The 13,951-nt window shown below is 40.3% G+C and overlaps 1 protein-coding gene across 13 annotated transcripts in view; it reads left to right on the forward strand.

The window, feature by feature from the left end:
- SOX5 (SRY-box transcription factor 5) overlaps positions 1-13,951 on the forward strand; it is a 642,538-nt gene that overhangs the window by 619,808 nt on the left and 8,779 nt on the right. For all 13 annotated transcript variants that reach the window (XM_072349118.1, XM_072349139.1, XM_072349148.1 and 10 more), the window contains 2 exons: positions 11,134-11,242; positions 12,103-12,276. In XM_072349118.1, the coding sequence (XP_072205219.1) occupies positions 11,134-11,242; positions 12,103-12,276 (283 nt within the window). The remainder of the gene's footprint in view (positions 1-11,133; positions 11,243-12,102; positions 12,277-13,951) is intronic.

Here is a 13,951-nt window from a genome sequence, read left to right on the forward strand (position 1 = left end):
ATGACCTGTTATCTCACTTTGGTTCCCAGGTGGGTCGATCCTCACAGACAAGCAGACCTGCCAGCTGAAAGGCAATAGTCAGACAGGAATTCTGTAGGACTGGAGGGACATTGTATAAAAGCTGTCATAAATGAGGAAAGATTTTTTTAAAAATGGCTAGGATGATTTGGGTGAGTCACTTTATGGGCATCCAACTTGGACCATCTTGAGGGATTTGATTTTCAGAGGATTACAGTAAAAACCATGAACATCATGATGAACATGGATTTTAGAAAAACCTATTTTAATTGCAAATGCAATAAAGCATATTTTTACTTTACTTTTCTTGGAAACATTTCTGTGTATAAATGAGAAGTGTGTGTATGTGTTTTTCTGGTTTCTTGGAAACCCGGGAGCATAGTTTTATTTGTAATTGTCATCTCCAGTTAATTATAGCTTGATAGGAACTATACATAAACAGTGATACCTTTTATACATGTAGCTGAGAGCGCAGATTGTCATCTAGTGCAAACACTAGAATGGGCAGCATTGGAAAGTGGACTCTGCTATGTTTACTCGGCCCCCAAACTGCCTGTTCCTTTGCAAACAAGACATATACAAACACAAAGAGCCAGCATGTGTGTGCATGCACACAAACCTACAGCGTGCTCTTGCACAGATACACAGCACAAACATGCACAGAGCTCGCCAGTGATTTTCTGACTGTAGCCAGAGTTTCAAACATCCATGTGTGCACTCTGGTAACTGGAAAAGGAGGGAGGAGACACATAAGCAGATTTTTGAGCTATCTATGTACACTGATACACAGTGCTGGAGCTTGCTGCAGAAGGTTTGGGCAGCTGGCACTGCTGTGTAAGTACACACAGCCACGCAGGCATGTTGAACATGCATGGGCACTCATAGCATGCTCTGGAACAAGAACATTCACATATGTAAACATCCCATGCTCAAGTATGGCTTAACCTGTGGTACAGATTTTCCCAGTTGCTGTGAGAGTGTGTCCTTCTGAAAGGCTCTGACATGTACTTGTCTGCTGGGCTGTAACTAAAGAGCTATTTGTAACAATATTTATTCCTGTTTTGTAAGCAAGAGCCTATTTATTATCCATGGTTGTGGACCATCAGGTTCAAGATGCCTTCCCTCCCATTCCACCCTTCCACTACCCACCCCCAACTCTCCCTCCTTCCCCTTAAGAGAATGCCAAACATGAAATGACAGTGACCAATGTTGACTTAATGTGGATGTTTAATAATGAAAAAAGTGTGTCAGTTCCAGCGTTAGTTACAAATGGCAGTAAGTATATCGGGTGGCAGCCCTGTAATAATTTTACATCCATCATTCCCTTCTGATGCCTCGCTGGCTGCTTGATGGATGGAGAGAGCAGAGTTAACTCTTAAGAAACTGCTGTGATCCACTGAGCTGAAATGAATTCTGTCCCTGCTCTCCCCTCGGGGAGGAGGGGGATATTAAGAATCTCAAACCCGCAGATCCTGCTGTCTTTGAGAAATAAAACACTACAGCTCACTTTACTAAAGGCATAAGAAGAGTCTGTTTTTAGCACATGGGATTTAAATTTCTCTTGCAGTAGAGGTTTTTCCTTCAATAACAGATTTATTTTCTTATTCTCCTAATAGTTAAATTTGAACCAGAAAGTTGATAAAAAGATGGAGTGGAGGAGGACAGAAAGGAGAAAAAAAGGAAAGGATCAGTAAAACAGCCTGACCCAGTGCTTCCTGCAAACACAGGGAGCCTGTGGCTCAGGCTGGAGTAAGTTGTAATGACTGTAACTGGAGAAAATGGGACCTGGTGTGAGCTGGGCTCCCCAGACAGAAGAAACGCCCTGGAAGTAAGTCCAGAGGTGCAGTAGAAACATCATAAAGCAAATCATTCTGTTAAAGTTAAAACCTGCCCATTTTCATAATCTCTGCAGTATTTTACTGGTAAAATACTTCGACATTTCCAGTGACTAGCAGAGGCTGTCTTACCCACAAACATTACGTACACGCAGACTTACCCCTGCACATTCTGCAGACTGTTAATATATATGTCCTGTAATTTGTAGCTGCTCTATTCCTCGCTGGCCTATAAAACACTAGGAAAGATTATCATTGTGATGTTTTTGTTCTTCTCTCTCAGTGTGAGAAAAGATCCTTCTGTTCGGAATAGTTATTATGCAATATGGGGACTAATGAATGTATCCTGTGGACAATGAGCCAATACAGGCTCTAAATCAACTTACAGCACAAAGATTAATATATTATTCCAACAACTGTATGTTCACTTCTTATCCCCCTTTTCCCTACCCTCTTCCTAATTTTGTCTTAACTGAGTTCCTTTGCCAACAGAAATTCTTGTATGCGTTTTGCAGTCGTCTTTGTTAATGCTATCAACACAGAGCAGACAGTTTTCAAAAAGCATGACAACAAGGCAAGCAGGTATTATGTCATCACCCATCCATCACCCTGTATGTCAGCCTTTCAATAAGTCCAATCAGCAGTCTCAACAGGATCACTCATATTAGGGGAGTCCTCTATTCAACAGGGCTACTGTATGCATTGTAATGTCTCCTAAAACTTTTCTCAAATTTAATTAAAAACATACGTCAAGCTTGCATGCTGCAAAGATCAAAACTGTTTTTGCACAGCCTTGGTAACTAAGCATTAAGCATTTTGATTTAGTTCGACTGAAAGTTTATATATATTTTTTCCCTTTTCCATTTTCTCCCCCAACACTTTTTTGCCATTTGCTTTGTGGAGCTTGTGTATATTTATATTTACAGCCTCTGCATTTAATGGCCACATGCCTTATTTTCACAGATGGCCAGTGGAAGACTTCCCCTCCCCCTTTTCTTTTAGTAAAGCCTGCTTTTGGTTTTGCTACTTTTGTCACAGTGCCACTACTCAGTTAGCAAGTGCCTACGCATGAGAGAGAGATTCTGCAATGAGGATTTTTTTAATTCCCGCAAGGATTTTAGCTCTTCATTTAAAATGCCTTTTCTGTTCCCTGATTGACCATCACCTACTCGATGTTCAGATGTGTTTTACGAAGGAAAATTAAGTGTGCGTGTGCTTGTTTCGAACATCATTATGGTAGAGATACATGGGCAGAGTTAGCTGATAAAAACTGAAAAATGCATAGGGAAGGACACAAATGCCGCCCACAGATGTGTGCGTGAAGTCAGGGAGAAGGTCATCTTGAGGCATGAGGGAAACCCTGAGTTCTTGAAGTTGTCAAAATCTGAATGGGAACTTCAGTCTTCATTCACTCCAAGGAGCGAAGATTGGAAGTGTTCTCATGCTAGTGTAGATAAACAAGGGCTGCAGCTGTTTATACCTTAGTGGAAATTTTATTAAGCCCAAGAAAGATGGATCAACTTTCTTCTGAAAAAGAATCATGCAATTGATTTGAGTTCTTTGTATTCCTTTTGAGATTTTTGAGCTTTTCAGGTTAAGTTCTAAACTTTGCCCTGCAGCTACAAGAGCTAATTACTTCCTGAGATCTTGTTATTATGTTTGCATGATCACATGCCTCTAGTAGCCTGGGTTTTAAGCACTTACATACATGGGCACCGGCATCAGTGCAGTCCCTGCCTCCAGTGTAACAGAGGTTGGACCCAGTCCTTCAGTAAACCATGCTTCCCAAGGCTTCTTCGAGGCAAGCCTGACCTGTTCTGTCCATCCTAGCTTGCAGGTACTCACTCAGCCCAGTGACAAGCGGTCACTCATTTGTCCTTGGGGTGCTGAACTTTGCCTTGGGCAGTATTAATGCTAATGCTAGGGAGCAGACAAACTAATAAGTCTTAACTCTTGGCTAGCAAAATGTGGCAGTTTCTTTCTTAGGGGATGACCTAGGTACTGTGTCAGTGTTTTCATTAGGACTACAAGAAATGTAACGAAAGGTACAGTAGCCTTCATGAATTTAATACCTTCTAGGGAAAAATGGAAGAGAATGGTATGCATGTCTGTAATACTACTGCACTGTTGGCCCACCTGTTGTTTAATACAGTTGCAGGGAAGTAGAGTTCTTATTTTCTCTTTACATGTGTGCAGACACTCTTTCAAAGGATATCCTGTGTGGATTATGATTTTCAACTAGCTTTGTTTTTCCTATACTAACTCTGTTCCCCAGTTAGCCCTTCCTTGCCTCCAACGCTAGCTATAACAGCTCTGTCTGACCTGCTGTGCAATTTTTCATTGGAGTTTAGATGGTGCATTTCATGCAGGGATCTCAAAACTCTTCACAATGGCAGGAGTATATCATGATCACTATCCTGCTCAGTTTTGTGCAGACCAACTGAACAATGCAGACAAACTTAACAGAGCATGTGAGCCCAGAAAGCCGTCTACATGAGAAACTGGGTCATACAACTCTTAACCTATTTGCAATCAGCGGATTACAGCTGGATTTGGTTGAGGTCAATGCCTATGCCTGCGCTGTAGAAACTTCTGTAGGAAGGAGGCAGTGTCTCATCATTCTGCTTTGCTTTTGCTTTCCTTTCTTCCTTAAAGAAACAGACTGATCCAGTCCTACCTGCATTTTCATTTAACAGTCCTGGCTTACACTATCTCTCAGAGCTCATGACCAAAGTGAAGGAGGACCTCAGTGTCCTAATTTCCTGTAAACTGCTACTTTCCACAAATTTGTTTCCAAGTCAAATACAGTATTTTGCCAAGGAAGTCATTCTTCCTAGAATAAAGAATTTAAAACATATAGTTTAGGGAGCTGACCCTTAGGGGCTGCCAATTTATTGAGATTTTTTCCCCTTTTATTTAATTGGACTCTGTCTTGCTTCCAGAGTTTGAAAGGTACTGACTAAGAAGCTCTTAGAAAGCAAAGATCTACATCCAACAGGGTATGACAAAGAAAATGGCTATTACAGATTTTAGTAAATTCTCCCAGTGGTTCAGTGTCTGTTGCTGAGAAGAGAGTGATTAAGTGCTTGGGCCTGTTCAATCTCTCAGATTTTTTGTTTTACTATAATACCTAATAGGTCACCTATCCATTGAGTCCATGTAGTACTTCATATATATTACAAATTACATACAATGATTTTCAGGCACTATTGGACCAATCTGAATACGTGCCCTAAAGCAAGTATGCTGTTCCTGTACCAAATATTCTAACTCCAGTTAAGACTGAATATAATAATTCTGAAACGAGTACCATAAAATCAGGAGCTACAAATAAGGAAAGATATTTTATTTTCTGTCTTCTAATGCTGCTTTTAGATTCTGTGGGTGGATTATTCCATGAAAGAGAGATTTCAGATAAGCACGACTGCAAGAGCTGAGGGGGTGGTGAATGCATTGTTTCTTCATACTCAACTTTGATACAACAACAACAACAAAAAATCTCCCAAATGATAAATTGCCATGACATTATAAATAATCTTTCATCTTCTTTGGTGGTCCACGGAGTTTATATAATTGGATGGCTAAAACCCTTCTTTGTTGTTTCTTCCCTTTTCATTAGTACAGTAGAAGACTATAAAATTGTGCAGCCAGAAGGGATTTAACAATTACTGAGTCAACATTTGAAAGTCTCACTCTATTTTATCATTTCATGCATGTGCTTTTTATGAGTTTTACAGCCCTGCAAGCGTTACTTAAGCAAGGTCTATTGTAATGGTGTATCTGTAACTGCTCATATTTTATTTTGCTTTCACTAGTAACATGTGCCATCAGCAAGAATCACAATTCCACACACACAAAGAAATGAGAAGCTTGAGGTTACAAGTTTTAGATAAGATTTGGGAGAGCAGATCCTAAAACCACCTGACTTGCTGTGAAACTTTTGAAAATTCATTTAATATGTGACTTCTAGTTTCTCATCTGGTAAAAAGGGATAATAACACTGCTTTTCTTTGTGAAATTATGTGGCTAAATTCACTGATGAATGCAGCACACTTGGGCAACACGGAGAACACTTTATCTGAGTAGAAGATCCCTCCAGAAAAGCCAGAACTTCTTTTATGATGACTACTGGTATAACATGACCCGGATTGTAACATGGCTTGAAATAGGACATAAGCTGTGTGCATGGTATTCATTTTGAAGATGTGTGGCATTAATATGCAGGAGCAGAGCCTGCACTGCAAATAATTCATCTTGTGCACATCTGGGCACACCTCTCAAGTTCTTCCCACTCTTTGTCACCTACAATGCCTATCTTCCTCCAGCTTTCCATATACTGGAAGACAGTGGATGAAGGTAACACGGACTATTCTGATGTTTAACATTGGAAGAAGCAGAGGAATTGCACAGAAAGATTAGTTCTACAAAGTTTTCATTCATGTCTGTTGTAGGATAAGACTCTTCACCTTCTAGGGGAGCTATGAAAAATGCCATAATGTTGAATGGATAATACCTGGCACTACCAGTGTGTCTGATATTTAAAAATATTTTTCCATAGTAAACAAAAGTGAATTTTCATTGCCTGATCATAGTGTAGCAACTTATCAGCTCAGTTCTTTAAGATTTTGTGCAAGGTTTGTGTTTGAGTGGTTGGTACTTCCTGGAGCTTGCTGAGAGAAGACTTCTGCCTCAGCAACACAAAGCACATTCATTGGTGCCACCAGGCCTGCTCACAATCTAAGATAAAAACTAGCGAGTTAAAACTCAGACTATTTGAAAATACCACCTTTAGAGTTTGGAATTACTCCCTCAGAGCAGGATGTTAAATATCTGGGCAAACTGCACTTGAGGCGGGGGAAATGGGACAGTAAAAAGGACAGTATTTGGCAGCCATCTGTTCCTTTTTACTTGTCAGCACCAAAGAGAACAAAGCTACCAGCCACTCTGTCCATCAGTGTGTTTCTAATTCTTAGGTGCAAGAACTAATGAGCAAGTTTCTTCTTGCGGTCCACATTTTTTTAGCCTGGCCCTTTAGTTCACTTGGAAAAAGAAAGGCAAGAGTATGAAAAGATGTGCCTGAGCACTCCTCCTCTGCTGTTCTACACAGGCTCAATCTCTGCAGGCATCAGACTTCTTAAAGGGAAAATATTCATATCAGGGGAAATGGGGGTAGGGCTAGGGGAGCAGAAGACCAAAGAGTGGACTGCTTCAGTAAAACTGCTAACCTTAAATTATGCAATCGGAAAAACTGCTCTTGCCAAAATGCAATTTCAACTGAGTTCAGAGGGCTGTCAGTGGTTGCCAAATACCCCAGCCAAAAGGATGTCTCCAAGAGGGGAGGAAAGGTCCACTGCCGTATGCCCAGCATTCAAAGCACTGTGGAGGAACCGTGAGTCCTTCAGGAGTGGAGGTGTGTGCAGGGTCACAGGTGCACCCTTTGGGTTGTAACCCAGATCCAACGCAAAACAGAGGCGGTGAGGTCAGAGGGCATCAGACAGATGTGTCAGAATGTCTTCATTTCTCAGTCCTTCCAGTGTTTTACTTTACTTTTGTGTAGTAGCGGGAGGAGTTCTGGCAAAGATTATCAAGCTGTTCTACATATGTTTTGACTCTTCTTGTTTTATGTTTCTTCCATGAAAGAGGGTACAACCAAGTTCTTGTCATTTTTGGATCAATGCATTGTTAAACTACAACAGCTATCCCTGACAGAGAGCCAAGTAGCCTTTGCAGCTGACCACAACACTGACTCTGACTTGTGGTGCTTAGTCAGTTTTTATACATATAATTTTTTTTTCTACATGACACATTCCATGTGTGTATATGTTTTGTTTTGTTTTGTTTTTAATTTTTTTAAACATAATTAAAACATCACTAGGAGCAGTACTACAGATCGCCCTTCTCTAGCAGATTGCTTTCTTTGGTTACCAGAGTTTTAGAAACTTCTCATCACATTGTGGGTATTGATGAAACCTGTCTGGTTATGCTTTCAGCCACTGGGCTACTGTGGGATTGCTCTCTGCAGTATTATCTTCTCTGTTTTGCCAGTTAGAATTTTAGATGATCCAGACAACAAGACTCTTGCTGCCTCTACGGACTCCCTCCTACTGTCCCAGCAGAAATTAGGATAGTTTGTCTCAACATCTGCCTGAGTTCTTCACTGAGGTTAAAGAGGAAAAAAAGATGTTCGTAAGATATCTAGTCAGTCTTCTGGGGCCTGATATAAAATTCAGAAATTTAGGAGAGAAAGAAACACTTTATCTTAAACAAGACATTCCCTTGTTTCTTCGCCTGCAAGAGCAGAAGCATTCCTTACTGTTTGTTTCCCTTGCTTAATGCAGTGTAATTTTTAGCAGGGTCTCACAAGGAAGTATTTTAGCACTTCCCTGGATCTGGACCAGCCTTGCCTTTTCTTCCCAGCATGATTGTGTCTAAGGCTGCATTTGATGCCACTCATGCAATAATAATGGGATGAATTGCAATCAGTACCTTTAGAGTATGGGACGAACCTGAACAGTAGAGATCATCATTGGTTATTTCCCCGCAGCTTTTAAAACCTGAAAGCATGTAGACTGAAAAAGCATGTAGCTGAACCTTCTTCCCCATTGCATCCTATGCGTGGCAGAGAAAAGGTTTGTGGGGCTTGATACAACAATAAAATAACTTTAAGGCAGAGTCCAGTACAGTGCTTTATCAAAACTGTTTTATTAACATGTGCTGCCGAAACCAACATGCATGCATTCCACCTGTTACCACTGGACGATACCGCAGCCTCGTTACTGTTTACACAGCTAATCCCAGCATATCAGAGTGGTGGCAGTTCTAAGGACATGTAATATAATATCAGTTTAAGGTAGTGATAATAAATAGGTCCTCTTTCAGTATGAATTTGAAAATCCCCATGTACATTATCATACTATATATTTAAGGAGCAAGGAGAAAATTGGAACCATGCTGAGAAGGTGAGCTCCATGCTCCTCTGTTCCAGATGTCTGAAGAGCACCTCCAAGTGCTGCAGCCCAATAGTGCAGTAGCACCATCTGGCATCCCTAGCCTTCTTCTCTTCATCATGCCCTCCCTCACACACTTCATTGGATGTGGCTGTACCTCAAAATGCAAACTTTGCACAAGATGGATAGCGGTGGAGCATCTGTAGGCTTGTTAAGTCAAACTCTGATAAACGAGCTGTACCCAGTGTGTACCTTGCAGACAGCATGCCGGAGTATTCGCTGACCTTAAGACTCAATCAGATCATGTAGGGAGAGTGTGGTTCTGAATGTGACTTCCTCCAACTTCAACAGCTGCGCTTACTGCATAAAGAAAGAGCTGTTAAGCCTGTGCCCTTTGCGCTCTCAGCTCTGTTTCTCTAAGAGGTTTATACATGATTCAAGAAAAATCTGCAGCGGAATAGCTCTACTGGTGTACCAAGCAAAAGGAAATGTTCTTTTGCATCTGAGACTGGTGGCAGCATTTTTAAATGGTAACTAACATACTCATTTGTAAACTCCATCATTATGAGTTTGATGGTAAATAGGGTTGTGGGTTTTTGTTTTTTGAGGAAAAACTGTTGATGTGCATCATAGAACTATTTGGATGAGATAGTCAACTTATTCCTGATATTTTATCTGCACGCAGACTGTTTTGGAAATGAGAACTAAGTTGAAACCAGTAAACCAAAGAGTTTGGTAAAGCTAAGTACCAGAAAAGTTCAAGTGCTTATTCAAGCTTCTCCAAGCTCTTGGGATCTGCTGTGCCTAGGAAGTGTTGCAGAATACCCCCTTGCTTGTGGTAGACTGGTTCAGCCTCATGGGGTTTTCCTGCAAAACCCAGGAGGATAATCCATCTTGCACTGTTTCAGTGATGATACATCTGGTTATAGACAGGGCACAGAAGTGATTCATAATGAAAGTGAATGTGAGGGGGGAGAAATTTAACCTAATATTCCCTGAAGTGTGAATGTACCCAGTTGAGCAGATTAGCCTCATTTCTAAATCTCTCAAGAAAATCTTTGGGAAATGACTTACGAGAATTTAAACTGTTCTTTGAATTGCAGATGCAGGGACATCACATTGAGGGAAGCATTTCTGTACTCATATTGTTCTCTTTTCTGTTTTCTTCTCTAACAAAATCCAGTGACATTATTAGGCTACACAGAACAGTTGTAAAGTCTCTGGTTGCCATGTGAAATCTGAAAGTTTCTTAGTTTGTTGATCTTTTACAGTCTTCGATTGTGGAACAGATCAACAAAACAGCAATCTTTCTTTCAGGAAGACGCTCAAAAGATTTTTTTTTTTTCAACTGGAGACACTTTATTATAATTCAGCATCATGTCATTTTCTTCGTTTTGCAAAAGGCACAGTGCCTAACATTTTGAAATGTTAGTATTGCTTTCCTGAAAGATTTATTTTTAAACATATGATTGTCAGGAAGATAGAATGTTTATGAGTAATATGCACGGGGAAAACAAAAACAATTGGAAAATGGAACACCTTTCTATTTGCAAAGTCCAACGGATTCAGAAGGAAGGGAAGTATTTTGAAGAGAACATTGGAATTAATTGCCCTGGCATCTTGTTCTGGCAATGTCTGTAGACACCACTGCAACCTGACAGATTAATTGGCAGCATGCAATAGCCTGTTGCAATCCTGGGTTCACTGATAGTTCTGTGTATGTGAGTGACGGACAGGCTGTTAGGAAGGTTGGGTAAACAGTCCAGACAGGAACACAATCCACTGCCCAAGTATCATATCAGTCCAGGCTGACCCTTTCATAAGGCCTGAATAAGTTCAATCGAAAGTTTTCCCTTTTTTCCCCTGTGGCTGCTTCCCGAAACACTGTCTTTTAAGACAGAAAAAGGGCGAAGTTGCCCATGTCTCTGTGCTTTGAGTTCAGGCGGGAAGTAGAGTAAAACAATAATTATATTGCACAAGAGTGTGTATCATCTGAACTTCCAGTCCAGCTTTGCAGTTTCAGGGACACAGGGAATTGAAGTATTCTTCAGATGTGCATCCAGTTTTATTATGCTCAACTAAAGCAATCTTTTCAACACTACGGAGTTAGCTCATCACTAGGTAAAAAGCATGTTTTAAAAGAGACTTGATGGAGTCTGCAACTGTACTGCTTCCAAAAAAAACCCAGTGTTATGTATTTTTGAATAACTGACTCAGTAAACTGTTGTGAATTAATTGTTGTGCAGCTTCCCTATCAGCCCTTTAAACTAACCACAAATTCTACTATATTTAATGATTTTCTTGATGCAAATTCTGACATCTTCCCCGTGTAGGACAAAACGACACTGGAGACCCTGACTCAGCAACTGGCAGTAAAACAGGGTGAAGACGGGAAGTTTAGCCACGCAATGATGGATTTCAACATGAGTGGAGATTCTGATGGTCAGTACAGATGGCTTCTCCTCATGTCTAGTGTTGTATGTGTGTATCTTTGTCATCTGGAGGACAGTCTGAGTGTTCGGGATGTCTGTGGGGAGGTGAAGGGGTTAGTGATATGTGGCCGTGGCAGGAAAAAATGATTAATCATGTGGTGTTTTATGTCTGGAGGAGATTTTTGAACTTCTCTTTTGTATGCTCTACATCTCAGGGAGGAAACAAAAATGTATTTCTGATGGTGAAAATGAATGAAGGAAGCATGTAGGTGTGGGATGAGATCACACAGGAAGTCCATGAATTACAGACTTGGTCATTCTCACAGGGCACACACTTTGTCTCTGTAGGAACTTGTCTGGTCTTGATGAAGCAGACTTAATGTTCTTTTCTTTCTCTGCCATTGCTTGTGTTGTTATGGAGAGGTCGGCATTAAAACAGATGTTCAAATGTCCACTTGGTACCCAGAGGCTTGATTAAGAGGAAACACCTGATGTTACCTTATATCACACCATTACCATCACATTCTGTAAACAAGAAAGGAAGAAAGTAAAAAGATCTACACTGATAAGTGTTGATTTTAAGTTATTAAGTGGTAAAAGATGTTTTCAAAAAGCTGTCGAATGCTTTATCTTGAAAAAAATGGAGCACTTCATCAAGTCTGTGTTATGTGATGCTGAGTCAACAGAAAAAACTAAAAACTAGACATTAGACAATATATGGTATTTCCTACTTCTTCAAATAAAAGAAACAGCACTAACCCATTGAGAACACTGACTCATTTAATGAGCAGCGCTTCACTTAGGCTACTCAAGGCAGAAGCAGCTGTATAATTAAACACAGGTTGGGAGTGATTTTCTTTCTCTTTTTAGGAAGTGCAGGAGTTTCAGAATCAAGAATTTATCGGGAATCCAGAGGGCGTGGCAGTAACGAGCCCCATATCAAGCGCCCAATGAACGCATTCATGGTGTGGGCTAAAGATGAACGGAGGAAGATCCTTCAAGCCTTCCCTGACATGCACAACTCCAATATCAGCAAGATACTAGGTAAGTTTGGTGTCATTTATTTTTCTTGTCACAAAACTCAGCACTTGTGATGGAATAAAGCGAGGCACGTGACACAACTGTGAATAACTACCCTTAGGTTGTCTGTTTAGCTTGCTGGCTACTGCATCAAGAACAGCTATACATGTTGCCACCATGCTGCCCAGTGCAGTATGTTCATCGTAACCTGAAGTGCTCCTGTATCTTTGTAATTACTCAGGTTGTGTTGTTGATTTTGGTGTGAAAACATGAACTAATGGATTCATTTTATTAAGCTGTTGATCAAGCACAGAATGACTGCTATTATGTATTTGCCTATGTATTTCATCTAACTAGACGCACACCACAGTATTTGATTTGTGCCTTAGCATTGTCTGTTCAAAGCAGGGGTCATAGGGAAAAGATCCTAAAATAGGTCCTTCTTATTTTATACACTAACAGTTATAAATTATTCTTACTATGTTCCTGTTACATTAAATTTTATCTTAGCACACTGTCTCTATCACAAGCTGCTTTTATTCTAAATATTCTGAGAAGAATCTTGAGAACAGAAATTTCAGAATTAATTCCCATATCTTCTAGTCTTCACATCCCAAGCAATACTTGTCATGAGCATCACCTACCAAATTTCATACCATAGTCTTCAAACTTTTCTGTTCTTACTGAAATTCCCAGGACTACATTCTGTCTTAAGTTATTCTTGTGTGAGACACTGAATGATGCAGAAGATGAGTAACGGGGGACTTTTGAAGCCAATGAATTACTCTTCTGCAGAAATAAATAAATATCTGTGACCAAGTCAGAGATGATGCGTTTTTACTGATAGAGACTATGTTACAGAATGTAAGCATACATCCTGCCAGTGCGTAAAAGCTTAACCAGGGACCTTGATTAGCTGGGCTACATGTCTGTCTGGTTTTGCAGACAACAAGAGACATTTAACGTGATGATAATGGCACCATTAACCAGGTGCAGGGCTGGTAAATATGCTGAGTTTAGTCTGGTCAAAGATTTGATGTTCAGCTTGATTAGGGTGGTGTTATGAGAAGTTAGCAGAATGCAAGTGGAAATTAGATAAAATTGCTTGGAGAGGCAGAATGCATTGACTGTGGATGGCAGATGTGATGAAATTAACCCATGATTAAAAGGGTGGTACATGATGATTAGATTAGTTGTGGGAGCAGGATTAGAAGGGTAAATTGTTTATGAAGATGTTAAAATAGCCATATACTGGTTAAAAGGGATTATACTGGTTACAGGTGTATGATGTGATTAGGCTGAGAACAGGGCAGTAATGGTTTTGGGCTGTTTCTAAATTGAGAGAGGGCCTGGTTAAACCTGTTTTTAAATAATCAGCTTCAGAAATCTACAAGATCATTCTGAATGGCCCTTTTCATATAGAAAGTACAAAGAGAGCTTGATGTTTTGCCTCTTAACTGATTGTTTTGGATAACAACCTCCGACAGCACACTGCTAATTCATTCTGCTTAAAACAGGCGTTTGAGCTGGGCTGACATTTTACGCAGTCTCTGGGGATCCTGGTTGACATTTTAAAGGGCTTCTAAGCATTTTATAATACCCTAAAATCTGGTTTTAATAAGCCATTCTGCTGAAATTGTTAACATAAGGAATCACCTTTTACTATTTGGCGCTAGATCGGGGAGATATGGGGACATCT

The sequence above is a fragment of the Excalfactoria chinensis genome, chromosome 1, assembly GCF_039878825.1.
Source record: "Excalfactoria chinensis isolate bCotChi1 chromosome 1, bCotChi1.hap2, whole genome shotgun sequence".
NCBI lineage: Eukaryota > Metazoa > Chordata > Aves > Galliformes > Phasianidae > Excalfactoria > Excalfactoria chinensis.